The following is a 26,005-nucleotide window of genomic DNA, read 5'->3' as shown; positions in this document are numbered from 1 at the left end:
TACTTGTACTTTAATTCCAGATTTCCAGTGATACTGCGTCTGTGTTTAGCATGCTAAACGAGTTCTCTTTTTGGCGGGTTTTGTGGTAGCCTATATGCAAAAGTTATAATGGCGGTGGTTGAAAGGTAAAGGGACTCTTAAGGTAGCCTGAAGGTGTGGATCTCTGGCTTAGCCCTGTGTTGCAATAATCATGACCTGATTTTACTTATCAAGATGTAGCTTACTATTAAAGATCACAGTTAACCACAAGGTGGGAGTATTCAACAGTTGATCCCCATTCATCGGCCATTTTACTTACTCAACCACAATTTTGACATTTTTGCCCGGGACTGAACATCAATTACAAAAGTGTTACCAGCACCCCCATTATTTAGGCAGATTTATATATATATTTAGATTTTTATTAGAACTATGCGTTCCATCTAATTGCAACTTTTTCAGGAATATATAAATCATGCAGTTTCTATTAGCTTCGATTTCTCCATAGATGTCCCTGAACTGCCGACAGAGGGGGAATTGGCATTTTTTATCATGAACATTAAGGACCAATTGTATAATGGTAGGTTGAAAAGTGAAGTCCTTAAGATCAACCGCAGGATTTCGGGTTATATCGTGGGTGTCTGCCTACAACTCACCGGTCGGGTGCCAGACTATTCACTATTGTATGCAGTTTTAACCTTTATCTCCTCATACCTCGGCGCTGTGATCAAATAACTCACCGGGTTAATACATTCTTTATAGTGTTGGCTTAGCTCTGGTCCATAGCTCTAATAAAGTCATTAAAGCTCAGCTATGGTCCTGGACTAGCTCTTCTGAAGGCTATGTACCAGAGCTAGTCCTGGACCAGATAGATATAATGATTGGGTGATCAGGGGTCATCAACATGTCCGTACGCCGTTGGTCTTAATTGTCCGCGTCATTTACTGAATGTCACGTCTCAACTAAGGTTTTCTTCAAAATATATAGGACACTGAATTACTATACGACTCTGGCATACTGGTCATCTAACGTTAAATTAACGTTACGTTAATGTCTCGATCCCCAGAATTACCGTGTTACATTACCGGGTTTCACTCAAAACCCGGTATTTATTTTTATCTGAAGATATAGCAAAATAAACTGCATTGCAGCAAATAGTAATTACTCTTAATTATGATTCTACTTTGTGAAGAATGTGGGTCAAAATAGACAAACTCCTCGATGTCAATGTATCCAAGACGATTTGTAACTTTTTTCTTTTTTTTCTTTCTGTGGAGGGCAGTAGCGCACAAGAGATCCGTGTAGTAGAATAGAAGGTAGTTAGACAACACCAGCAGAAACAGACCAGGCTGGATGCATCACCACCATTCTGTGTGTGGACATGGAGAGTGTATCGTTGGGGTGAGTTCTTGATAAGCAGCGGCAGGGATTACGTTACACTACTAGATTACTACAGCCTGTGATTCCACGTCCATGTGTGATTCATGCTGCTACTACAGCGGTCGGATCATGACTTTACTGTTGGACCAAGCAATCAGCTAAAACTGGAGCCCACCGATGGAGCCCACTACCACTAGCCTAACGTTAGCATTGTTGGCTATTGGCTAACTGTAAGTTGCTAAAACTAGGCGAGCTAATCATACACGTATCTTGCGTGAGAGATAGAGCTCTCAGACTCTCGAAACGTGTTTGGTTCATTGTCAGGGCAGACTACTTTATAATCTGATCAGTGTTTTGTGATGATAACGAGTTGTGTTCTTGAATGTTAACAGTAAAGTTAGCCTGTTAGCGACGTTAAGGGGCAAACGTTAGCCAGCTGAGCAGCTCGTTACAACAAATCCCAAGACGGATATAAAATGAAACTGAACAACCACTATTACCAACCAATAGTGTCTCACACAGGAGAGTTATGTTCGACAATCAGATCAGAATCAGATCAGGATTTATGACTGATGGCAGGTGGCTGTCGATGACCGGTGGTGACAGCATCCTTCCCACCCCGAAGAGTGAGGAGAGAGGCGTTGTACTCATGAAGCTGAAGCATATGCACATATACTATGAGAAGGAGAGTTATTAGTCTAGAGGCATATTTTTCTGAGAACTGCGACGTTTTCTCTGAGTTCACAAATTTAAAATCCTGACGAAGTTGACATGTCCAGGCTCCCAAGGCAAGGTTTGTCATGTAATTTGACTTATCAAAGTTACTTACACCCACTCATAACGTTCTGATCTGGATTATGTATTTTGCAGCCACTTAGACTAAAACTCTTCAGGCACAGGGACATGAATACATTTTAACCATTGCTTGTTATTTTTCAATCAAATTGTTTATCATTAATCTAGCCAGCCAGTCTCCCATGCTTCCCCTGTATTACTCTCAGATTGTTGTAGCCTACATCTCAGTTGTCGTGGAAATTATTACTCTTTAGCCTATTTCAATTTACATCAGCATGCTTAAAATTCCTCGAATGGCCATTTATGATTATGACAATAAATATTACGTTAACCCAAGACCTCTAGTCCCCAAGACTTTGTTGTATTATCCTTTTTGCCTTAATGTCTGACTATGCAGAGATTAAAATAGGGTGCATTTTGCATCCCAAAACACAGTTTATAGTTAAGGGACGCAATAAAACAACGACCTCTGCATCCACAGGATGCAGTACTGTACTACTGTATTGTTTTTTATTCTAGTTTATTTTGCTAGCTTTAGTTATAATAATCATTTCTTCTTCTGTTTTCTACATGAATTTAGCTAGTTTTAAAATCATTACCTCAGTGTTAAAAAATTTAAAAAATGTCAGTAAAGTATACATGATTAGAACATTCCTAAACAATTACACAATTACAGTAAGTTCTAATATTTCTACAATCGCTATTTTTTTAAATAATTTATATCCAGTAATTTGGGCACATAAACAATAATATTGCATCCATTGGTCGCATTTACTATGAAAACCTGCATCTCCCGTCCGTCCGTCCGTCCGTCCATCCCTCCGTTAGTTAGTCACCCACGTCTCCATGTATGGTCACGCCTCGTGACATCAAGTCTCCATATATATGGTCACGCCTCGTGAAATCACGCCTCCATATATGAGTCGTGACATCATGGAGACCGTTAGATCTCCATATCTCTATATACGGACCCGGCCAGCAACTGTACATCTGACCTCAAACCCATAGAATCTAAGGGTTTGAGGTTCTGAGGTCAGGTTTGAGGACGGGTGGGGAAGATCTCCATATATGGAGCTGACCTGTTCTGACATTCCATATGTTGATCCTTCCTCACCCGTCCTTCCTGTTCTGACATTCCATATGTTGATCTGACCTCATCAAACCCTCAAGACACGCTCCATAATGGCCAGTACAGAATTCATTACATATGTTGACCTGACCCCCCCATGCCAAAGCGCCAGCACTCGCCTAGCAGTCTGCTGTCACCCAGGCGGACCTCGCGCTTCTAAACAGTCGTTGCTAAACATGTTAGACAAAATCATTTTATATTGAGGTGCCCAGATGACCTTAGTGCTCACCTATCCTCTATTCGTTCAAAGAACATTCTCCCAGAAGGAATGTTGCTTTTCAATCCAGTTTTTTGTGTTAGACAGCAGATAGTGCATTTAGAAAATGTTGTATCTTGAGCTTGAAGATTTCTGGGCCAATTTTCCACTTGCGCACCAGGAGCGCACTCGCGTATTAGTTAGTTTGTCAGTGTGCTATATCCTAACCGTTAGGATATAGCACACTGACAAACTAACTAATACGAACGGACGGACGGACGGACGGACGGACGGACGGACGGACGGGAGAAGCAAACACAAACCAGCTCAGAATGGAGGTGCACACCTCCATTCTCATGATGGACACTAACCACAAGGCCCCTGAGCTGTTTGTGTTTGCTTGGCTAATATTACCTATTTCTAATTGCCAACACTCTCTGCAATGTGCTACCCCCAATGGCACAAAATGGATTACAATTATTTCTTACAATTTCTAAAAGGTACCAATAATTTTTTGTCCAAGTTATTTTAGAATGTCTTTGTAGAATAATCAATAATTTATTTTCACAATATTTTAGTTTTGTTCCGCTGCAAACGAGATTGTATGGATTGGAACATCTTTCAGACAAAATGTTGCTTTATTTTAATTAGTGCAAGGGTAGCAATGCTTTGTATGCTATTAAAATTCTAAGCTCATTCTTTCCCCCAATGATCTAGACACTGCCTGTCCTGTCTGACCAGCCGCATGGCCACTGCAGGGTCACCGCGGCCAAACTCCACTACTGGGGATTCAGAGGAGGATGCTGTGGAAGGAGGGATGTACACTTTCAACCAGACACACACCAGAAAGGCATTCCAGCTCATGAATGACCTGAGGAGGTGGGTGTGTTGTGCATGCATGCGTTTGTACTAGTGAGGGGCAATGGTCCCTACAATTATAGAATTTGAGAAATATATTGTCCCTCATTTCTCAACCTTTACCATGTTCATCTCAAAGTAAACTTTTGGCATTTATCAATCAGGCCAGGTGAGGTTGTGGCCTCCTGGTGGCGCTATAATAGGCCAATGTGAAAAGGGTGGCATTTCTTCTTACGCCACGGCAATTGCATGATTTGAGTCATTTTTTCCCGAAAATGTGTTTTGCAAAAATCCACCTGCTGGATATAACTGTGAAAAGGGTGGAATGTATTCCTCAGCCTAATAGGAAAGTGTGTGAAAGATTTCACTTAAATTGCATTCTGCGTTCATGATTTGAGGCTCTTTGTTCAAAACGGGCCAATCCTGCAAACTTTGAAAGCCAATGTTAGCCACTTAGGATGGAATCTGAAATATCGGACAGATCTTGAGCACATGACTATAGAGATACTGTGTAACGATTTGCGGGATGTTTGGACAGAATCTGAAGGAATAATATCACGGAAAGACGGACAGAGTGCAAAACATACTCTCCCCATGCCTTCTGCTGGTGGAGACAATAAATATGAAATGTGAAAATATTCAGATCTAGATCTACTACACTACAGTAGTACAGTATATTGAGTATAACAGCATTAGGATTAAACATGGTAAAAATGGCATTTACATAGTTGCCTGAAATGTTGATGCCCACACACAGTATTGTATAGTTATACAAGCATGGTTGGTTATGTGTGTTTTTTTTGTCATCCTGTTTATTTTGATTGACTGAATATAAATAAGACTTATACACTGGCAGCTAAATCCAGCTTGAATCACATCTGTGCCCCATCCAGATTGGAATCTGATTTGTTTAAACTAAGTCTAAACCCAAACAAGTCACATGGAATCCGATTTTTTACGAATGCGACTTGAGCCACACCCAAAAAAACAACGGATTTGGCTGGATTTGACTGCAGTGTTTAATGGGGCCTTTATACTGTCTCATTCATTCTTTCTCCATCCATTTTTCTTCTCCTTTTTTTCTATTCCAGCTCTCCTATATCCATTTTGATTCCTTCTCTTCTCCATTGTTCTCACTGTTACTGTTTTTTGTTCTTTCCTCCTCCCTTCCCCCCCTCTCTCTCTCTCTCTCTCCCTTTCTCCTTGCAGTAAAAACCTTTTATGTGATGTCCAGTTGGTAGCAGGCAGTGTGGAGGTGCCAGCTCACCGGGTGGTCCTAGCCTCCTGTAGTCCCTACTTCTGTGCCATGTTTACAGGTACAGTTACTTTGCCGGCAGGCCACTACACTACACTACACTACACTACACTACACTACACTACACATTAGGGCTGCACGATATGGACAAAAATTCATATCACGATATATATGGCAGATATCTCGATATCGATACGATACGATATAATATATATCACGATATATAGGGCAGATATCTCGATATCGATATGATACGATATATCGTGCAGCAACATATTTTCTTAATGGGCGTGGCTAGCGATTCAGGGCTGGAGCCAGGCTACAACAGGACAGAGGGACAATATATGTCGACGATATATCTATATCGCGATACCGTTGCCTTTTTGCGATACTGATATTGTGCATGTTCATACCTCGATACCGATATGATAACGATATATTGTGCAGCCCTACTACACATCACATCACATCACATCACATCACATCACATACAGGCAATGTTCCCTCTAAATTTTTTTCGGTCTGAGCAAACACTCAAACCTCCTGAGCAGACATCAGCAACTACTGAGCAAACATACGTCACCTTGACACCAACTATCCAAACGTTAGATAATGCGAAGTGAGCGCCCCTCACTTCACACAGGTGTGAAGTGAATCAATGAATAGTTACATAAGGTTACGCAAGTTACAACATTTTTATTTTATATCAAGGTGGTAGGCTAGCAATTTTAGAAATATTCAGTTATCAGTGGTTCTCAACCTTTTCAGGCTGTGACCCCCCAAAGTAATCATATTTGAACTGGGGATCCCCCACCCAGACAAGCAACAGAATGGTTCCACAGATAAATATTGTGAAAATAGCCAATAGCCTACAAGCTCATTGTGAACTTGTAGATCGGCTATTTTCACCAGTTTGACCAGTTTTTATAGCTTGGTTTGCTGATTACTTTTGATGCAGTATTTTTTCTTTTAGAGCCTTTGAGGCATTATAAAAGTCTTAAAAGTCCTTAAATTGTCACTTCACTGTCATCTGGGGTCCCACAGGTTGAGAACGACTGGTATATGAATAGCCTACTCAATTGTGCATTACATGGGGGGCATGAGAAACCGTAAAAACTTTATTGGGACACACACACACACACACACACTAAGACCGAGTTTGTTGGTGTGTCAACTCCTATAGTTTCTCAGATTGTCGAACGTCAGCAGCCCCTACTACGCCAGATATGAGCTATTATTATATGTAGCTCTACATAGCAGAGGGATTGATTGAAGAAAGCTGTATTAACAGATTGGATAATTACAGAGAGAGGTTCCATATGGGACTAGACCGCTAGAGATTAATGTTAACTTCCACATGTTGTTTCATTCACAAGTACACTGGACTGCGGAGGCTTGTTGTGCTGTAGTGATAACAACAACGTTAGCTAACCAGCTAATGCGAAGCTAACGTTATTCCCCCTCTCCTTGTTGCGCACAGCCGCACTTCCATCCGTTCACCTTTTAAATTAAATGTCCCATCAACGCACGGGTCCAAGGCGCAACGCGATCTTATCTGGTTCTTGGGGTTTCACACACTGACTGCACTGCAGTGCTGCCTGCTCCTTACGTCTCCACCTATAAGGTCCTCACTCGCCGCGCAGACGGCGCAGTATACACAAGAGGAGAGGAGAGCAAAGAGTCAAAAAAGGAGGGGAGGAGACCTGTCTGTCGCCTCGCCTGTGTGTAATCTAAATAAACTGAAGTAAATAGAAATAAAGTGTTGGCAAATGTCGACTCGGGATAGGTATTATTACTGTAATGTAGATGATACTCGGGGCGGCCATGTGCGCGCGCGGGAACATTGCATTTATGTGATGTATTCCCATGCTTTTGTTCTTGCGTAATGTAAGTCGCTCTGGATTAAGAGCGTCTGCTAAATGCCTAAATTGTAAATTGTAATACAGGATGTCTCTTCAAGGGGAATAGTGTCGGATGAATCATCTGACATGATCCGTGACGGGATGTCATGGTTGTGTGCTGAGAATCGTGCGTTGTGAGCTTGCATACCTGCTATCGTTGGCATGCCACTAACTAAGTAAATAAATAAGTGCATACATAAATCAGGCTTTCAAAGATGGACACGGTCTGGCATGAAATTGATATGTAACATTTGTAGTTGTTACACAGTGGTTTATCGTTTTCTTTAAACATCTGGTCTGTGTGTGTGTACACGTGTGTGTGTGTGTGTTGTGTTTTCAAGATCTGTCGTGTGTTCTTATGTTGTGTCTTTTAATTTGTCATTGATGTGATAAAAGTACACAGTATATATGTACTGTGCGTTGTGCAGAATGTGCACGATTAGATAAATTCATTTTTTGATAATCTACTGTAGTAAACAGAGATGTCAGTGTTCTGATGTGCGCACGACTTTGTGTGTGTGTTGTGCGTGCATGCACTACGTTCCATAGGTGATATGAGTGAAAGTAAAGCCCAACAAGTGGAGATCCGAGAGGTGGACGGTGGGATGCTGAGGACACTGGTGGACTACATCTACACAGCTGAGATAGAGGTCACGGAACACAACGTACAGGTCAGTTCAAGTGTCGGGAGAGTGGAGACGGGACAATTCTTGTTGATTCATGGCTTCCGAAACACTTATCAGCACAGCTTTGAATAGTACTTTTAATGTTTACTGTTATGTATTTACAGCTGCAAATTTTCTTACCCTCCAGCAGGGCTTTCTTAAGTTCCCATATCCTACTGTGGTTGTGGACTTTCTCTTTCTGAAGCGCTTCCTGTCCTCTCCTCTCTCAACCTGAAAGGGAATTTCAGTAGAATGTACAGTGCAGACTGACTTGGAGCAAGTTCTGTACTATGCACTATAAGTTGCACTTTCTTTTAGTGGTGTTGAACTGCTATTGGATATCAAATTGGGTTGTGTAGCTACTTGGCCGTGATATAACTAAATATTGTCTTGCATCTTTATCTATCACTCTTGTGAGTGGGAACTAGAAATAAATATGTCTCTCTCCATTTACACTCACTGAAGAAATAAACTGGTCTAAATCAACTCTTTTAGCACATATACATGCAAAGAGAGTTCTGCCAATATAATGTATAAAAACAAATGATCTTTTCCTGTTAATCTTATAATATTCGATCTCTAACATTACAGAATATGACTGCATTGACTGGTCACACGTTTCTATGGCCTTTTTTGTCTGTAGACCAGACTGGTTGATCTCAGGATAAAAATGTTAGCTCACTATGATAGTGTCATGGCTATAGAACATCCATGTTCTAACCTGTGCAAAACACTTGACATTTATAATTTTAATGTTAATGTAAAATTTTAAACGAGAACGTTATGTAAAAATAATCATGGTGATTATTTTCTTAAAGTCTTGAAAATAATGAGTTTTCATTCTGATACAGATAAATGGGAACTTAACATACTATTTTAATTAGTTCCATGATCTAAACCAGAATACAATCGCTTGATTGATCATTAAAATAAACATGCACGTGGCCCACCCATCTGACCCCTTAACACAGCACGTGGGCTGTGAAAACTTTCAAGATTCTCAAGTGGGCCCTGATCCAGAAAATGCAGAGAACCACTGTTCTAAACCACTACACTAGACCACCCACTGCCACAGCCTTATTGAATGTGTTATCCTGATCTTTTTCAGCTGGCAAAGCTTAATTTATTTTGGTAGCGCCTAGCATTGGCTATAACCCATTTTGGGCGGGAACCCCTTTTGCTATTGAAAAATAGCGGATCTACAAGCTCATAGCGCACCACCGAGTGGCGTGCTACAAGCTTGTAGGTCTGCTATTTTAGAAAAATCGAAGAATGACTGACATAGAAACATAGCTTTAACTGTCAGGATGTAGAAGACATTTTTAGAATCTCAGGTCAAAATGGGATAATGCACCAAACGTGCCCGTGAGGGACACAAGAACACTGCCTCGGGGAGCTGTAGCCCATAGTGAATGCACAGGGTCAGGTTGTTATGGATTTGGGTGGCATGAAACTATTTGTGGACAAATGGCTCTAGCCAGTGTCCAGGGCAGCAGGCAGGATACTTCCTGTCATTATTAGTGCAGGAAGTGTGCATGGAGAGAAACAGGAAATCCTCTCACTGCTAACAGTGGGCTTGCTTGATTTGTGTGTGTGTGTGTGTGTGTGTGTGTGTGTGTGTGTGTGTGTGTGTGAGGGGGTGGATTGGTTAGTTAGCTATATTTCTTTCAATCACGTCTTGACTGCTTGTGTATGTGCTTGCATGTTTGCAAATGCAAACCATGTTGAAACCAATTCTAACGCAGCGCTACACAATTTGTTTTGACTCCAGTTGTTTAAGCTTCATTCACACCAAAGAAGCTAGCTTCTGCTTTAGCTTCGTGGTCCCATGTTATCTCTATGCAGAGCAGCTTTTGCGTTTTGAAGCTTGGAATGAACAGCTTTTTTTTTTTTTTTCTCAAAACTTAACGTTAAAGCAGCTTTTAAAAGCTGAAGCTTCTAGAAGCTGCGTCTAGCCAATCAGAGCACAGCGTGGTTTGAGGAGGCGGAGTTGAGCTCATTTGACAAAACCAAAAGCCTCTGCGAGAGCTGTCCGGCCCGATTCTCTGCATAAAAAAAAAATACTTTTTAAATAAGGGCTGTATATGAATGGATATTTGGCAAGACCATAGCATATTTATGGAAAGAAATGAAAGTTTATATGAGAAACAAGTTGTCGAAGCGGTGAAAACAGGTTGTGTTCCGTGTTCCGTCGCGAGCCAGTCCTATCCCAGTGGATTGGCACGGTGGTTGGGGAGAAGTGCTCCTGCATTCACCCCCCCGGTTCTCACCGCCGAAGCTATGGACTACTGACCAGTCCAGAACGCTATCCGTCGCTGACGCTGATTGTGGACTAAACACACACACACACGGTTGATAAATTAGCAGATATAGATAGATAGACAAACAACTAAACAATATAGTTCAAACCGGTTGTTTTTTCGTGTCGGACCCGCTGTTTTCCCCCAAACTTTCCCCAAGAAGAGGGGAGGAGCAGCCCGCTCTGTGTGTGTGTGTGTGTGTGTGTGTGTGGCTGCATACATGTTGAAACTTGGGCACCGTCAATCATACCTTTAAAACATAATTAATAGAGCCTTCAGCCGCTCTGCCCCTCACCTCTGGAACTCCCTCCCCCCTGACATCAGAAACATGGACTCTATCACCATATTTCAAACTCACCTCAAAACCCACCTGTTTAGGCAGGCCTATGACTGTGTGACTTTCTGCTGCAAGCTGTGCCCTAGTTTAATTATTATTATTATTATTTTCTGCTTTTAACTGTGTTCTTGTATTGCTTTTAATCTGTACGGCGACCTTGAGTGCCCTGAAAGGCGCCTTATAAATAAAATGTATTATTATTATTATTAATAGCCTTTATATCAGTTGTATGTACCCCCTCTATTAATGCAATATGTTGCCCGTGTTTTGTGATTGGTTTGCTGCGTTCTGAATCGATAAACCAATCGCATAGAAAATATTTTTTTGAGGGAATCATTTGTATTTGTTTATCGCATTCATGTATTGATGAACCAATCGCATATAGATAAGATTTATTTGAGGGAATCATTTCAATTGGTTTATTGCGTTCATGTAGGCCTATCGATGAACCTCATAGCAAAAGTTGAAAGACAGTAGATAGCCTATATTTATAGATAGATAGACCACAATCCCTGTGTGTGTGTGTGTGTGTGTGTGTGTGTGTGTGTGTGTGTGTGTGTGTGTGTGTGTGTGTGTGTGTGTGTGTGTGTGTGTGTGTGTGTGTGTGTGTGTGTGTGTGTGTGTGAGTGTGTGAGTGTGTGAGAGAGTGAGAGTGAGAGAGAGTGTGTGTGTGTGTGAGAGGGAGAGAGATATAATGGCCCGTATATATATATGCCATATACCGTATATACTGGCCCTATTAACTATTATTGTTAATGTTAAGTAAACGATATCTCTCTCACTCATGCACACCCCCCCCCCCCCCCCCCCCCACACACACACACACGCCTGTTGCACTGGACTCCGTTCCGGTGATATTGATTATTTATTAATTAATTAAAGTATGCCTAGCCTACTAGTTGGCACAATGTTTCACATCATCTGCTAATTAAAAGCAAACTTTAAATGTGCTGATGCTGTGGTGGAGGAGCGGTCTCATACTGCCACATATAGCCAGCCGAGGAGGGTCAGTGACAGACAGACAGCGCCGCGATAGGGTCTCCCTTCCCCGGGAGACTTGGGACTGAATGTCCGGAAACCACACGTAAACATAAGCTGTTTTAATTGCTTTTACGACGTGCTGGATATATACAATTGTATTTCTACGGTATGCTCTTGCTAAATCAACATTAACATTACATACAGAGCCGCTATTTAAAAAAATGCCCGGAGGGTTTCGCTCGTGGCCTGGGGGAGAGGAGAGCGGAGTGGGGGGGAGATGAGCACTGAAGACGGGGTAAAAGAGGGAGGATTGAGATCCGGTCCGTAGTCTCGTTCGGTTATTTACAAACAAGTTTACCAAGATTATATTATTTATTCATCCATAAATGGGTTATGATGTAACTAAATATATAATTATTTCTCCTCTACAGTCGCTATTTTACATTTTAGACTTTCAAATGCGCATCTGCTCAAACTGCCTGTTTTCTTTCTCGTCAGCCAGTCCAGGCAGCTTGACTGACAGGTACCATGTACTCGCCCACTTTCTTAAAAAAAAGCTGCGTCGAAATGATTTCTGCTTTGCTTATTATTTTAGCTTCTGCCAATGTGAACGAAGCTTAAGTCCTGGGCTCCACTGAGTGCGTTGCATCACTTTACGTTTGGACGGCGTCAACATTTTTACTGGGGCGAATGGGTGACGCCGTCCAAACGCAACCGTCGGCATTGATTAAGAAGGGAACATTCCCTGTGTTGACGCGACACTGACGGACGCCTGGTGGCTGCTGTGGAGCCCACAGCCACAACACTTCTCTGTGTTGATCATTCTTCAATCACAGTGGTAGCACCAGTACAGTACATTTCTATTGTCTTGTGATCGTTCTTCAATCTTGTGTATTGTATTCGTATTGCAGAGATACCATTGGAGGTGATCCTATAACTCTTATATGTTTTTGTTATCGTTCTTCAATCACATTGATACCATCAGGGCACAGGGCTTATCCTAGAGCTGTTCTATTGACCATATGCAGACCGCAGCCGTCTTGCCAGCAAGGTGGTAATTGGATGCAATTTGCCATTGGCAGCCCATACATCCAAACAGAAATGTCGTATTTAAACAACATGAAACTTTAACTCACTCATTGCAGCTGTACGAAAAGCTTGAATTATCCTCTTTCTATCTGCAAAGTGGTTGTTTCATGAAAATTCACCGTTGATATGTTATATCAAGTTTGGAAGTGGTCGTTAGATATCATTCAATGGCCCTGCGAACCACCTGTTTTGAATTTGCACATAATGCAGGAGGCAGCAGGAGTTTGCTTTACTGAAAACGAGTGCTTCCAAACTCCAACAAAAATCACCTGCAAGGAATTTCTTGCCAGGAATTGTTTGTTTGGAATTGTGATCCCAGTTAAATTACTGTGTGGGCAGTGTCATTTCAAACGATGCTTCAATCACAAAAGACATTGACAATAGACTCTCCAAAGCAAACTGTGCATTTGCGTAGGCTCTGCAAACGGGTGTGGGACAACCACTCACTGCGTCTGACCAGGGCCGTTGTACTCGGTACGCTACTGTATGGCTCAGAATCATGTTTACAGGGCCGTTGTACTCAGTACGCTACTGTATGGCTCAGAATCATGTTTACAGGGCCGTTGTACTCAGTACGCTACTGTATGGCTCAGAATCATGGGTCCTCTACAGGAAGCAGCCGAGGCTGCTTGAGTGCTTCCATCAACGTTGCCTGCGTTCTATCCTAAACATCAGATGGCAGGACCGCATTAACCCATTCTGACCTGAGATCAGATTCTAAAAATGTCTGTTTGAAAATGACAGTTTTCTGAAAAAGCTATGTTTCTATGTCAGTCGTTCTTCGATTTTTCAAAAATAGCAGACCTACAAGCTAACAAGCGAAAACGTGGGAGTCCACTGCAGCTGACAAAAACTCTTGGCGCTCTGCTGTAAATGTAGCTGCTGTGAAGCTCGGCAACATCAGGCAGACGGCTGCAATGCACAAACGTGCTCGCCGAAAGGGTGAACAACCCACCCAGACCTCTACCGCAGCCGCATCAGGACAGGGGTTCAAGTGCACCAGAATCTGCGAATCAAGGATCGGATTATACCAACATGAACGTGCCTGCTGCAAAGCAAAGCTAAAGGACTCCTAACTCTAAACTCCTCCTATGATCTTCGCAAGCGAAGAATCAGCCATCGCGAGCGTGTGTGTGCGTGCGTGTGTGTGTGCCTGTGTGGGCACCGGGCGGTCTATCTGGAGAAGGCGTTGTTTCATTTATCCCTAGGTGGCTTAAAAAAACCAAAACAAACATCCTGTCTAGTAGTAGTAATAGACAGGATGAAGTAATAGTGTGTCATCAATGTGCTATCTTTGTTTTTCTTTTTTTTTCTCTGTGCATGTGCAGCAGTTATATCTGGTTGGACCATATATATAATGTAACCTAATTCTGATCAGTGTTTGGGTCTATTGTATTGCGCCTCTTGTGCAGATCCAAATAAAATAATTCAAGTGTGTACTGTGTGTGTGTGTGTGTGTGTTTGTGTGTGTGTGTGTGTGTGTGCTGAAAGCAGAGTCCCAGTTGTTGTTACCCCTGCGACCTGACTCCAGATAAGTGGTAGAAGATGGATGGAGGAAAATAGCCGATCATAATGCATCGTGAGCTTGTAGAGCTGCTATTTTGAAGGGGGGGGGAAAAACCAAGTGTGTACGCATGTCACAGCTGCTGAGAGCAGAGTCCCAGACATGTTCATGCTCTGTTAGGAAAAAAGGCCCCAGGGCAGTTGTGCACAGAAAATGTCAGACACACACTCACTCTCACACTTACTGTAACATGGAGTGAGTGAAAGCGATAAAGCTGTGTGTTAGTTAAAGAAGAGAGGGGCTCAGTGTATGAGAGAAGGAAAAACACAAGGTAAGACTGTGTGAGAGAACGAGCTCTGCATATGAGAGAATACAGGGCTTTTCACAGCAGAGCTTCTTCTGTCTCTCACTGACCTAGTTAAGTAGCCTGTATCAAATGGCAGCACTGCACCATCAACAGTAGTACACTGACTGGTTGACTACCGTAATATTGACTGTCTGACTATTGATGGACTGATGATTGAATGGCTGACTAGTTTGTGGTAAACTCAGTCTAGACTGAAATAGCCGCTGGCAGCGGCATTGGCAGGGTTATGCCTGCGCCAGTGTCGAGCACAAAAAATATTAGATCTACAAGCTGTGCAAGCTTCTGATTGACTCCCTGGCTGGCCAACCTGCTGGTAGTAGATCAGTGACCAGGATACTGGATTAATAGATAAAGTATTGGTCAGGTCAGATGAGTTCATGGCTTTGCCTGGTGCTTGGCCAAATTGATTAACATCATATTATAATAAAGTCATGCTTACTTTGGACTGAAATGTTTGCTAGGTCCTGCTGCCAGCAGCCAGCCTTCTCCAGCTGATGGATGTCCGTCAGGTGTGCTGCGAGTTCCTCCAGTCTCAGCTCCACCCCACGAACTGTCTCGGCATCAGGGACTTCGCCGACTTGCACGCCTGTACACAGCTTCTCAACCAGGCTCATTCATATGCTGGTCAGTGACTTTGTGTGTGCGTGTGTGTGTGTGTGTGTGGAAAATGTCGAAGTAGCCCTTATTATCATGCATGTATTTCAATTTGTGTATGTTAATTGTTTGTGTGCGTGTCTACAGAACAGCATTTTGTGGAGGTTGTACAGGGAGAGGAGTTTCTTGGTCTGTCTCTTCTGCATGTCTGCAGCCTCATCTCCAGTGACAAACTGACAGTCTCCACTGAGGAGAAGGTAGGTATAAATGCGCGCACGCGCACACACACACACACACATACACATGAGCGCGCACATACCTAGTATAGAAGCTGGCTGGTGCCCTGGTCACTAGCCTGATTTAAGTCAAATTGATTTACCTTTTTTTCAAACAAAAAGGTTTTTGCCTTTCCAAAAGATATGAGATACAGTACATTGGGTGTGTGTGTGGGTGGGTGGCTATGCATGTTGAGTTGAGACAGATTGTAAGCTGTCATGAGTTTTGAGTCTTCACCCCCACTCATGCCGTCAGATTTCCTGACACTGGCAAGAAGCTCATTCCAAGCAGTGCCAGTGACTGCTGCCTTCACTGGTCAACATGAAGTCACTGTAGCAACATCTGTCAAGGTGGCGGTGATGGCAGGCTCAAGCCTCAGCTATTCTCACTGAAGTATAAAACGGGCGTAGGCAGATCGATGGATGGACGGTGTGTCTGAATGAAATGGGACAGTGGTTCTCAAACGTTTGAATTTCAAAGACAGCCATGACTTTCAGAGTTGTACAAATGGAGCTGAACCTTTTGGTCAGAGCCTGGATTTGATGATCAACTTGTCAGTCACGGCGCAACTGTCTGGAGTCTAGATGATGGGATTGGTCTAATCACTTTTATCCAAATTCCGTTAAAGCGTACAATTTTGGCAAGGGTCTGAATTTGTTTTAACACCACCATATCCTCTCTTTTGTCCATTCCTCTCCATTTCATTGTTTCCATCTTTCTGTATTTCCTTCTGTCTATAACGTTGTTTCCGTCTCTCAGGTGTTTGAGGCCATGATAGCGTGGATAAAAAATGACAAAGAGTCTCGCCTGGAGCACATGCCCAAACTGATGGAGCATGTCCGACTGCCTCTGCTGTCCAGGGACTACCTGGTACAGGTAAACACTATGGGATCTTCTCCTCGAAGTCTAGCTGATTCTCAAACCGGGAGGCAATTGTGGAAAGTGGGCCCCCAATACAAATGAATAGGAACTTGTATAGTAAATATACTGTATAGAACTAATTGTTCATTAACCGTTTTAATGCCGTGATTAACCCATTCTGACCGGGCACCCATTTTGGTGTTGGCATCATGTTATGCTTTAGCTATTGAAAAATAGCAGATCTACAAGCTCATATCGCGCCACCGAGTGGCGCGATACGAGCTTGTAGGTCTGCTATTTTTGAAAAATCGAAGAACGACTGACATTTTTAGAATCTGATCTCAGGTCAGAATGGGTTAATCAGACCAGTGTGTGTCCCAGTGGAAACCTCGTATGAATCTGATCTCAGGTCAGAGTGGGTTAAACAATCGTATTCCAAGAGAAAAAACGTGCGCGCTGTGCGGCACCGCCACCATTGTAAATTGTAATCCATTGGGCCTCAATTTCCCAGAACCCTTTGCATGCCGGTGCGACGGATGTTTTTTGCGATGGCGTCACCTATCCCACTCTGTCCGATGGAAACCCCGTATTACTTGAGACGTATTAAAAACGTGGATTAAACAATTAAATAAAAATGTGTTGATGTATAAGCACAAACATGTTCTTTTGATTATCCGATTAACCTACATGAGCTTTAAGTTTAAGATTAAGTTCTACCACCAACATTCTACCACCATCATCATACCAAGTCATTTGTAAATGTGCTTTTTGGGGTGTCAGATCGTGGAGGAGGAAGCTCTTATCAAGAACAACAACACCTGCAAGGATTTCCTCATCGAGGCCATGAAATACCACCTACTACCAGCAGATCAGAGGCACCTTATCAAGACCGACAGGACACGGCCACGCACACCCATCAGCATACCAAAGGTACACACACACACACACACACACACACACACACACACACACACACACACACACACACACACGTTGGCTCTATATTCTCATAGAGTGTTCGTTCAGTAACGGGAGTCTCCATGTCTCTCCAGCTCTTTATTAAACAGAACTTTCAGGTCAGGAATCAGGATACCAATTTTATCCAATCAGGATTAGAGACTCAGGATACAGATTAAACGAGTGAAGTGGCGTCGCAAAGAACCCTGAAAATGTATTTTCTGTTTATTAAAGAGCTGTAGAGACGGGGTGTCTCGCACTGCGAGACGTTGTGAGCATTTTTTTTTGCAATGTTTGCCTATTTCTTATGTAATAGGAACGAGGCTAATTTGTTATTAAAAAGGTCTTAAAAGTGCTCAAATTGTCACTTTAGAAATGTCCAGATACCCTGTATACCACTGTATGTTGGTTTGTTTACTGATGAGTGAGAAAACAATGTTGCACATTAAGCCAATCATCTGGGGGGACCCCCAACATTATTTGGGAACCTCCTGGGGGTCCCGACCCCCAGTTTGGAAACCACAGCGCTACACCAACAGTCCAACTTTGATCATAAATAATGTGTTTGTTGTGCATGCGTGTAGGTGATGATTGTGGTGGGGGGCCAGGCTCCTAAGGCCATCCGCAGTGTGGAGTGTTATGACTTCCAAGAAGACCGCTGGTACCAGGTAGCAGACCTGCCGTCCAGACGCTGCCGTGCAGGTCAGTGTCCTCACAAGGATGGATTGGAAAGTGGGCTTGGGATCCGGAACTTTGAGTAACCGGAATCGGTTCCATTTACATTTGGAACCGGTGTTTCTCCAACTTTTTAATTTCAAGGACCACCATAAACCTGAGAGTGTACACGGGTCCATTTGGTTCCACTTAGGGATGCTCCGATCAGGTTTTCTTTGGGACCGATCCCTGTCACCGATTTGTTTTTCTCATGATCGGCTGATACCGATCTTGTGCATAATGTGAAATTTTGAATATTTCTAAAATTGGTAACTGTCAAAACTGTTTTGGGAGGAAGGGGATAATGTTTCACCCTGTCACAAAGATGAAATATGATATTATACTATATATCTGATTGACATTTATACCACTTAAATGGTGTAAAAGATCAGTTTCTCCAGATAGGGTAACTTGACGATCACAGATCGGAGTGAATATCGGCCGATGCGGCCGATCACCGATCGGTGGCCAATTATCAGAGCATCTCTAGTTCCACCTGTACTCTGAGTTACAGTCCTGTACGGTTTCATTTGGAACCCCCTATAGGAACCGTTACAGGGAACCAGGGAATCGGACCACTAACGTTAAAATCCTAAAGGATCCAGAACTATCCATTATTGTCTTAATGATTAATCAAATAGTTGATAACCTTTTGTTTATTCTTCTGCAAGATCTGTACGGTGGAGACCATTTGTAGGATTTGTGTACCCTTTTGCCTCTAGTGGCTCCAATAGAGCGTCGCAGTCCCGCCCCCTTTCATGGTGATGCAAGGCCCAGGAAATAATTCCCAATGCATTTTTCCCATAGACATTTCAAAACGTCTTTATTTAAAGACCTTATAAGCCAACTCGAGTCAATATTTTGGACCAAACAATTAATTACAAAGAAGAAAAAAAACAAAAAAAGTGTTAACCTGCCATTTTCTTCTTCTTTCTAATTATTTCTTCGGCCCGAAAAATAGTGTTTGTTGTTGATTTGTCACAACAAGAGGCTTAAAAGGTCTTAAAATAAATACTTTTTATGTCTATGAGGAAAATGAAGGGAGAATAATTTCATGGGCCCTGGTAGGTGGCGGGACTGCGACGCTCTATTGGGATGGTCTTACCTTTCTAAATCAAACACCTTTGACGTTACTTTGTAAAAAATAAATAAAGCCCAAAACATGTTTAAATATCAAACCCGTGTGAAGTGAGGGGCACTCTTGTCATCATATATCATCACATTCCGACCAATCGCAAATGGCTTCTTCACTTTTCTGCCCTCACTTTTTATCCTCAATATGTACTTTGCTCAGCCAATCAAATCATCACTGTGGGGTGCTCAGCCAATCAAACCATCGCTAAGATTCACACAAACGAACAAAGCTGGGAAAAATAAGAATGATGTGAACATGCTCTCCCTCTGTGTCTCGCCACCGTCCTCCTTGCAGGTGTGGTGACCGTGGGGGGCCGGGTGTACGCCGTCGGGGGCTTCAACAGCTCGCTGCGGGAGCGCACGGTGGACGCGTACGACGGGGTCAAGGACCAGTGGAGTGCAGCGGCCAGCATGCAGGAGAGACGCAGCACGCTGGGAGCCGCCGTGCTGGGGGAGCTGCTCTACGCTGTGGGCGGCTTCAATGGAAGCATAGGTAGTGTACCGTGGACCCTTTTTCCACCAAAAGAACGTTGCTTCCAGAACTGGTTCCGTTCTACATTCTTGGAACCCTGGTTCTTTCACGGAACCGGCAGCCATCTTTTGGTTCCAGTTCCAGCCCAACTTTTAGGGTTCTGAACATTATCAGTGGAAACACTCTGAACTTGTTCAATAATTAGGCGGGGGAAAAAAGAAATTAACCGGTTCAAACCTAGTGGAAAAGTGGCCTTTGTGTGTCATTTATTTGTTCGCATGTTTTTGTTACCTGAGGCCGATTCTACAAATGCCTTCTAAATCAGAAGTTCTCACACTTTCAAGACTGTTCAAAAATGTTCAAAAAGGGCGTCACGAAGTGACCAGCTGCAATTTTTGAATAGCCAACGCAAAACTCTAAAATATCATTGATGCTTTCTCAATATGAATGGGTTAAATACTAGGTTAATTGTTTACCTGGTATCCTATAGTTTATCATTTCTTTGTAGGTTTGTGTTGTACTTGTGATCCTAGTTAAATTACACACACGACACGACAGTGCCTCTGTAATTTAACTAGGATCACAAGTGTAGTGCGGTTCCTCTGTGTGTGTGTGTGTGTGTGTGTGTGTGTGTGTGTGTGTGTGTGTGTGTGTGTGACTGTGTGTGTGTCTGAGGCTTGAGCCTGCCGCCACCTTGACAGATGTTGCTATAGTATGCAGTGACCAGTAGGATGTCACACAGCTGCTCCCCTCAATCACTATCTTCCTGTTGACCAGTGAACAGTGAACAAGATGTGTCACTGCTTTGAATGAGCTTCTTGCCAGTGTCAGGAAATCTGATGGCATGAGTGGGAGTGAAGACTCAGGACAGCTTACAATCTGTCTCAACTCAACATGCATACGCACATGCCTGCACACACTGTTGTCATATCTACCAGATGTGTGATATATTTGAGTACAAATGTATCTTATATCTTTTGGAAAGACAAAAACCATCCAGCAAACCGTATAAAAGAAGGATTAGTTGGTAGCTATCAGCAACCCCTACTGTTGTCACAACAGACCTTCAACATGAGACGGAATATTTGGCCTTACAACCCAGATATTGATACCTGGCGTTACACTCATTGAGTTCTAATCGGACACCACTGCGGTGGAGTCTAACCTTATAGTGTGTGTGTGTGTGTGTGTGTGTGTGTGTGTGTGTGTGTGTGTGTGTGTGTGTGGTAACAGCAGGTTCATTGTACTACAGGGTTTGACTCCTTGTTCTCTCATTGCCACTAGAGCAGGGTTTCTCGAAGTGAGATACCGTGGCACCCGAGGGTGCCTTGACGCAAGTCCAGGGATGCCTCAGAATACTTTGATCATATTTGGAATTCATCTATCACTTCAGTTTCACGGCCACCCTATACTAGGACCTGGGTTGCACTGGAATTACTTGATGCCTTCTTTTTCGATCTACGCAAAATCTCCTTGATATAAATTGCAGATCTACAAGCTCACAATGCCTCGCGTTGTGATATGAGCTTGAAGAACGGCTATTTTTGGTCACCCCCAGAATAGAGGTGTTGGGGTCCAAGTGGTTAAATATCAAGCATACTGTATCTTAGGGGGAAAGATGTACATGTTTATGTACTACGGTTGGTAATGTGACATAACCTCTAAGGTGCAGGTTTCCGTGGACGAAAAAAGTTATTTACATGGGTTCCCTGAGTTCAAACAGTTTGAAACTAGAGCACAGTGCAGTTTTACGCTGAATACAGCAGGTGGGTGGATCGCTCGTACACTTTTTCTTTGCCTGTATTGTTATCTTGGTGTTTCTGTTTCTCACACTCTCCCTTTCTCTCTCCCTCCTCTGTCAGCCTCTCTTCTGCATAGCTATAGTCATGGCTGGGTGGCATATCCTGTTCTAGCTCATGTTTCCATAACTTATTTGAATTGGCTCGGCAACAGATTTGAACCCAGACACACATATGACGCCTTCACGTTTTGTTTACGGTCCAATCTGCTGCTGAGCTTTTCAAACGAAGCGGTGGGAAACGGGAATAGGAAACGGGTATGCCACCTTCTGGAAACCTGGGACTGTCACAATTATGATTTAAACCTGAAACTACAGATAGGCCTGTCACAATATTATGTCATTTGTATTCCAGTCTTTCTCTCTTTTCACCTGTGTCTCTCTCCCGCTCTCTCTTAGGCCTGTCTACAGTGGAGTCCTACAGTTCTAAGACCAATGAGTGGACGTATGTCGCCCCCATGAACACGCGGCGCAGCAGTGTTGGGGTGGGGGTGGTCGACGGTAAGACACACACCAAAAACGTATATGTATTTGTTTTTATCTGGAATACCAGATTATGGAACATGCCAGGGTAACGGGTACGGTCGCCCCAATTCCATCTCGCCCCTGCTTTTTTCCGCCGACCTCATGCCAACCGCTCGGTGCGGCGGTTCTTGTATTCTTGATTTTGTTTTACTGAGAATAAGGTTAGAAATATGTGTAGGGTTAGATGTAGTTTTACTGGGTTTAAGTTTAGGAATAGGGTTAGGTTTAGGCATAGTTTTACTGAGGTTAAGGTTAGGAATAAGGTTAGGTTTAACCGTTTAAGCAGAATTTACTTAGGTTACGGGCTGTACGCCCGGGGCGAGTTGGTAAAGGGGCGAGGTGTTTGGTATTCCATGCCAGCTGTTAGTTTTTCCATCTAAAATGACTTTGAATTACTTTGCTGTTGGATTAGGATAATTTTACCAATCTTTCATACTGTGAAATACCTCGTCTGCGTGTGTGTGTGTCTCTCTCTCTCTCTCTCTCTCTCTCTCTCTCTCTCTCTCGCAGGGAAGCTGTATGCAGTAGGAGGATATGATGGGGCCTCCCGTCAGTGCCTGAGCACAGTGGAGGAGTACGACCCCGTTACGGACCAATGGTGCTACGTGGCCGACATGGGAACACGACGCAGTGGCGCAGGTAGACACACTTTAACCATTTATTTATGTCCACACAAAGGAGAGCATCCAAGGACACACATAATTATACCAGTAGGTGCAGTGAGGTTACATTCGCCAAATCATGGCACATGTCAATAAGCAGTGTCAATTGGAATAATGGACCTTGATATGAAAAAGGTTGGAAACTGCTCTATGGGTATAAGTAACAGCTTCTCCGCCAGGCAGATAATTAGTGGCTGCCAATTATAACAGAGACGGCACAATACTTTGCCAGCTTTTTGCCTCCATTTGGGCATCCCAAGTTGTTGAAACCCAGTAACAACCAGCCTTGGGTATGTCCTCCTAAGCTGCCAAATATTAAAACAAAAAAAAGTACATTAATATGATTAAATATAATGTAATGTTGAAAATTTGCTATGCAGCACCAGCACCATCTTGTGGTGTGTGGACATATAACATGGATTCTGTACTATATCAAGTCAGTATGTTTTTGTTTTATCTGGGTGTAGATAAAGGGGAAAAATACTTAAAGATGTACCGTGATTTTCTTTTTCTTTGGTTCTGACCCACTGTTTGGCAAAAGGTGTGCTAGAACATAATTCAGTTATCCATACTTACCTTCTCATCTTTCGTGTGTGTGTGTATCTTTTGTTTTATCCTTGTGCGTAGGATAAGAAAATGACATGTACAGATATTACAAGGATTTTTATGTCTTTACTCACTTGTGCACACGTGTCATTTTCTTCGACTACTGCCAATTGACCCCTTAGTTTTTACTAATGAAAAACTACTAAATAAATACTAAGCCATGATTATTTAAAACTCAGTTCTTCAACAAATAAAAACTAGACTAAAATGTTAGGGAGGGTCTAGTGGAGAAGAGATCCAGTAAAACAAAACAATTGTGTTTGGCTGCGCTCAAGTGTAGATCGGCTATTGTCAGCATGCAACCAAGTGTAAAATCTGCCATTACGACGCCATCAAGGCCCTCCAAAATACATTTTTGTCGACAAAATCAACTGTAGATTTAGTTGACTAAAACTTTTCAGATTACTAAAGTGTGTGTGTATGTGTGTGTGTGTGTGTGTGTGCATATAGGTGTGGGTGTACTGGGCGGTCAGCTCTATGCAGCGGGGGGTCACGACGGACCACTGGTCAGGAAGAGTGTGGAGGTGTACGACCCCCAGTCCAACACCTGGAGGCTGGTGTGTGACATGAACATGTGTCGCCGCAACGCAGGTCAGCGCTCACGCAACAACGTACAGGCAGACTGGAGCTGAATCCCATGAGCCCAATAGGCTATTTGCACACAGAATAACTCTTCCTACTTCCTGGCCCCTTCACTACTTCTTTCACGGTTATTTCTGATGATACTAATTAAGGCTGCAGTGTGCAGTGGTTCTCAAACTTTTTTTTATTTCAAGGACCCCCATAATGCCTTTTGGAACCCACTCGCGTGATAACCCACTGGTGTAGCAGAGTGAGCCAACATGCAAAATAGCAGCACCCTGACTGTTTGACCAGAATGGAACAGAGTCTTCATTAGTATCATCAGTAGCACCTGTGAAGGAAGTAAGGAAGGTTCTTTCCAAAATGGTGTGTGTGCATACCATTGCCATTCCAATACTCAAATTTCTGCCTCCTCACTCCCTCCATCATCTGTCCTCCAGCATGGCAGTGTTACCGTGAAATTGGTGACCGGCCTAAATATGTGACTAACAATCGTGTAGACATTACATAACGTCCGTGTCCAAACGTGTTAAACCTGGCAAACGTTCCATGACAGGAGCGATCACATGGTAACTAAGTACATTTACTCAAGTACTGTACTTAGTGCAATGTTGAAATAGTTGTACTTTACTTGAGTATTTCCAATTTCCAATAATTTTACTTCTACTCCACTACATCTTGAATCCAAATATTGTACTTTTGCTCCACTACATTTATTTGAAAACTTTAGTTATTTGTAGATTTTTATTATTAGAAAAAGTAAGCACTATATATATATATATATATATATATATGTATATATTTCGGCCATTTGAAATCTACAAGCAAACAAGCTTGCAGATCTGCTATTTTCAAACGCTTTTTATGCGTTTGAAAACCTGAAGTGGGACATTTTGTATAACACATACTTTTACTGTTGGTGCTTTTATGTATATTTTGATGCCAATACTTTTGTACTTTTTTGATTACAGGGCTTTTACTTGTAACCGAGTATTTCTGCATGGCAGTATTGATAGTTTGACTTAAGTCCACCGCTGACTGTGTGCAGGCGTGTGTGCCATCAACGGCCTGCTGTACGTGATTGGAGGAGACGACGGGTCGTGTAACCTGTCCTCGGTAGAGTACTACAACCCGGCCACGGACAAGTGGAGCCTGGTCCCCACCAACATGAGCAACGGACGCAGCTATGCAGGTGAACCCAACAGACACAGAGCCGCACTGAGGTTTCTAAAATGCACAAAGTGTTTATTTTTTATTTTTCAGATTCGCTTTGTGGGTCCTTTAAATATAGAAAGAGTTATTTTTAATTCCTTTGTAAAAAATCACAGTGGAAGAAAATGAAGGTGGTGAACTTGAAGGTCCAAGGCAACTATGTTTAGTTCAAGAAAATCCTTTATTATTATGTATTATTCCATAAAAAGCAATGGTTAAAAAACACTGACGTGTTATTATTCTTTTAATTTAGTGTAGCCAATTATGTTTACCCCCCTTTTCTCCCCAATGTTGTCGTAATGACAGTTTCTCCCCACACACATTTATATGAGTGACTGTTGTATCCTACTGACCAGTAGCGTAACATCATGGTGATAGGCCCCTGTGCAAATATGTTTCAGTGCCCTAAAATACAAAAAGCATTATTATACACAACAGACTATGATGACCGTGTTGACTACAACTTACCTGACAGTTTATTGCACAATGATCCTGTATCTATATTTCTTTGTTGATGCTGCTTAATGATTTTAAGTGGTTGCACAAAAACATATGTTTTTGTGTATTTTCCATGCAGTGACAATAACATCGCAATATCTTATCGCAAGTCCTTTCTTTGTGTCTGCCTCACTCTCTCCTACAGGAGTGGCAGTGATTGACAAGCCATTATGACTAAGGGACCCCTGGGCCACTGACGGACGGCCCCCCCAGAACACCAACACTATGGCAACAGAACTGAGATTCTCTGAGGTTTGAGGCACAAACTGCCAAATGGACAGTCAGAGATGCACACTGGGCCAAATGGAGAACGCCAACAGGACTTGAGGATGGGGTACTGCCCTTGAGGTTGGGTACTGCCCCGCGTGATAATTTTGC

At 42.7% G+C, this 26,005-nt stretch overlaps 1 protein-coding gene across 4 annotated transcripts; it reads left to right on the top strand.

The window, feature by feature from the left end:
- Window positions 1-478: 478 nt before the first annotated feature.
- On the top strand, window positions 479-26,005 carry LOC310873058 (kelch-like protein 3). Of its 4 annotated transcripts, XM_083785336.1 has the most exons (16): window positions 522-559; window positions 1,262-1,380; window positions 4,197-4,358; window positions 5,547-5,653; window positions 8,043-8,164; window positions 15,198-15,360; window positions 15,478-15,587; window positions 16,366-16,482; window positions 17,248-17,397; window positions 18,009-18,126; window positions 19,568-19,765; window positions 21,942-22,043; window positions 22,578-22,706; window positions 23,786-23,926; window positions 24,966-25,109; window positions 25,773-26,005. In XM_083785336.1, exons 2-16 carry the CDS (start codon window positions 1,361-1,363, stop codon window positions 25,799-25,801), a joined length of 1,812 nt encoding a protein of 603 aa, XP_083641462.1. In that variant the 5' UTR covers window positions 522-559; window positions 1,262-1,360; the 3' UTR covers window positions 25,802-26,005. The 4 variants fall into 4 exon arrangements, with proteins under 4 accessions (XP_083641464.1, XP_083641462.1, XP_083641463.1 ...); XM_083785338.1 differs by lacking the exon at window positions 25,773-26,005 and having other exon boundaries at window positions 479-559; window positions 24,889-25,028; XM_083785337.1 differs by lacking the exons at window positions 522-559; window positions 1,262-1,380 and adding an exon at window positions 1,568-2,152.

The sequence above is a fragment of the Protomyctophum parallelum genome (assembly GCF_964188405.1).
Source record: "Protomyctophum parallelum genome assembly, chromosome: 16".
NCBI lineage: Eukaryota > Metazoa > Chordata > Actinopteri > Myctophiformes > Myctophidae > Protomyctophum > Protomyctophum parallelum.
Note: the sequence above shows the minus strand (reverse complement) of the source record. Positions and strands in the feature narration are given on the sequence as shown.

Coding starts and splice junctions, on each gene's coding strand:
- LOC310873058 (XM_083785336.1), top strand. CDS start 1,361: ATGGAGAGTGTATCGTTGGG. Junction 17,398..18,008: donor CACCCATCAGCATACCAAAG/GTACACACACAC, acceptor GCATGCGTGTAG/GTGATGATTGTGGTGGGGGG. Junction 25,110..25,772: donor CAACGGACGCAGCTATGCAG/GTGAACCCAACA, acceptor TCTCTCCTACAG/GAGTGGCAGTGATTGACAAG.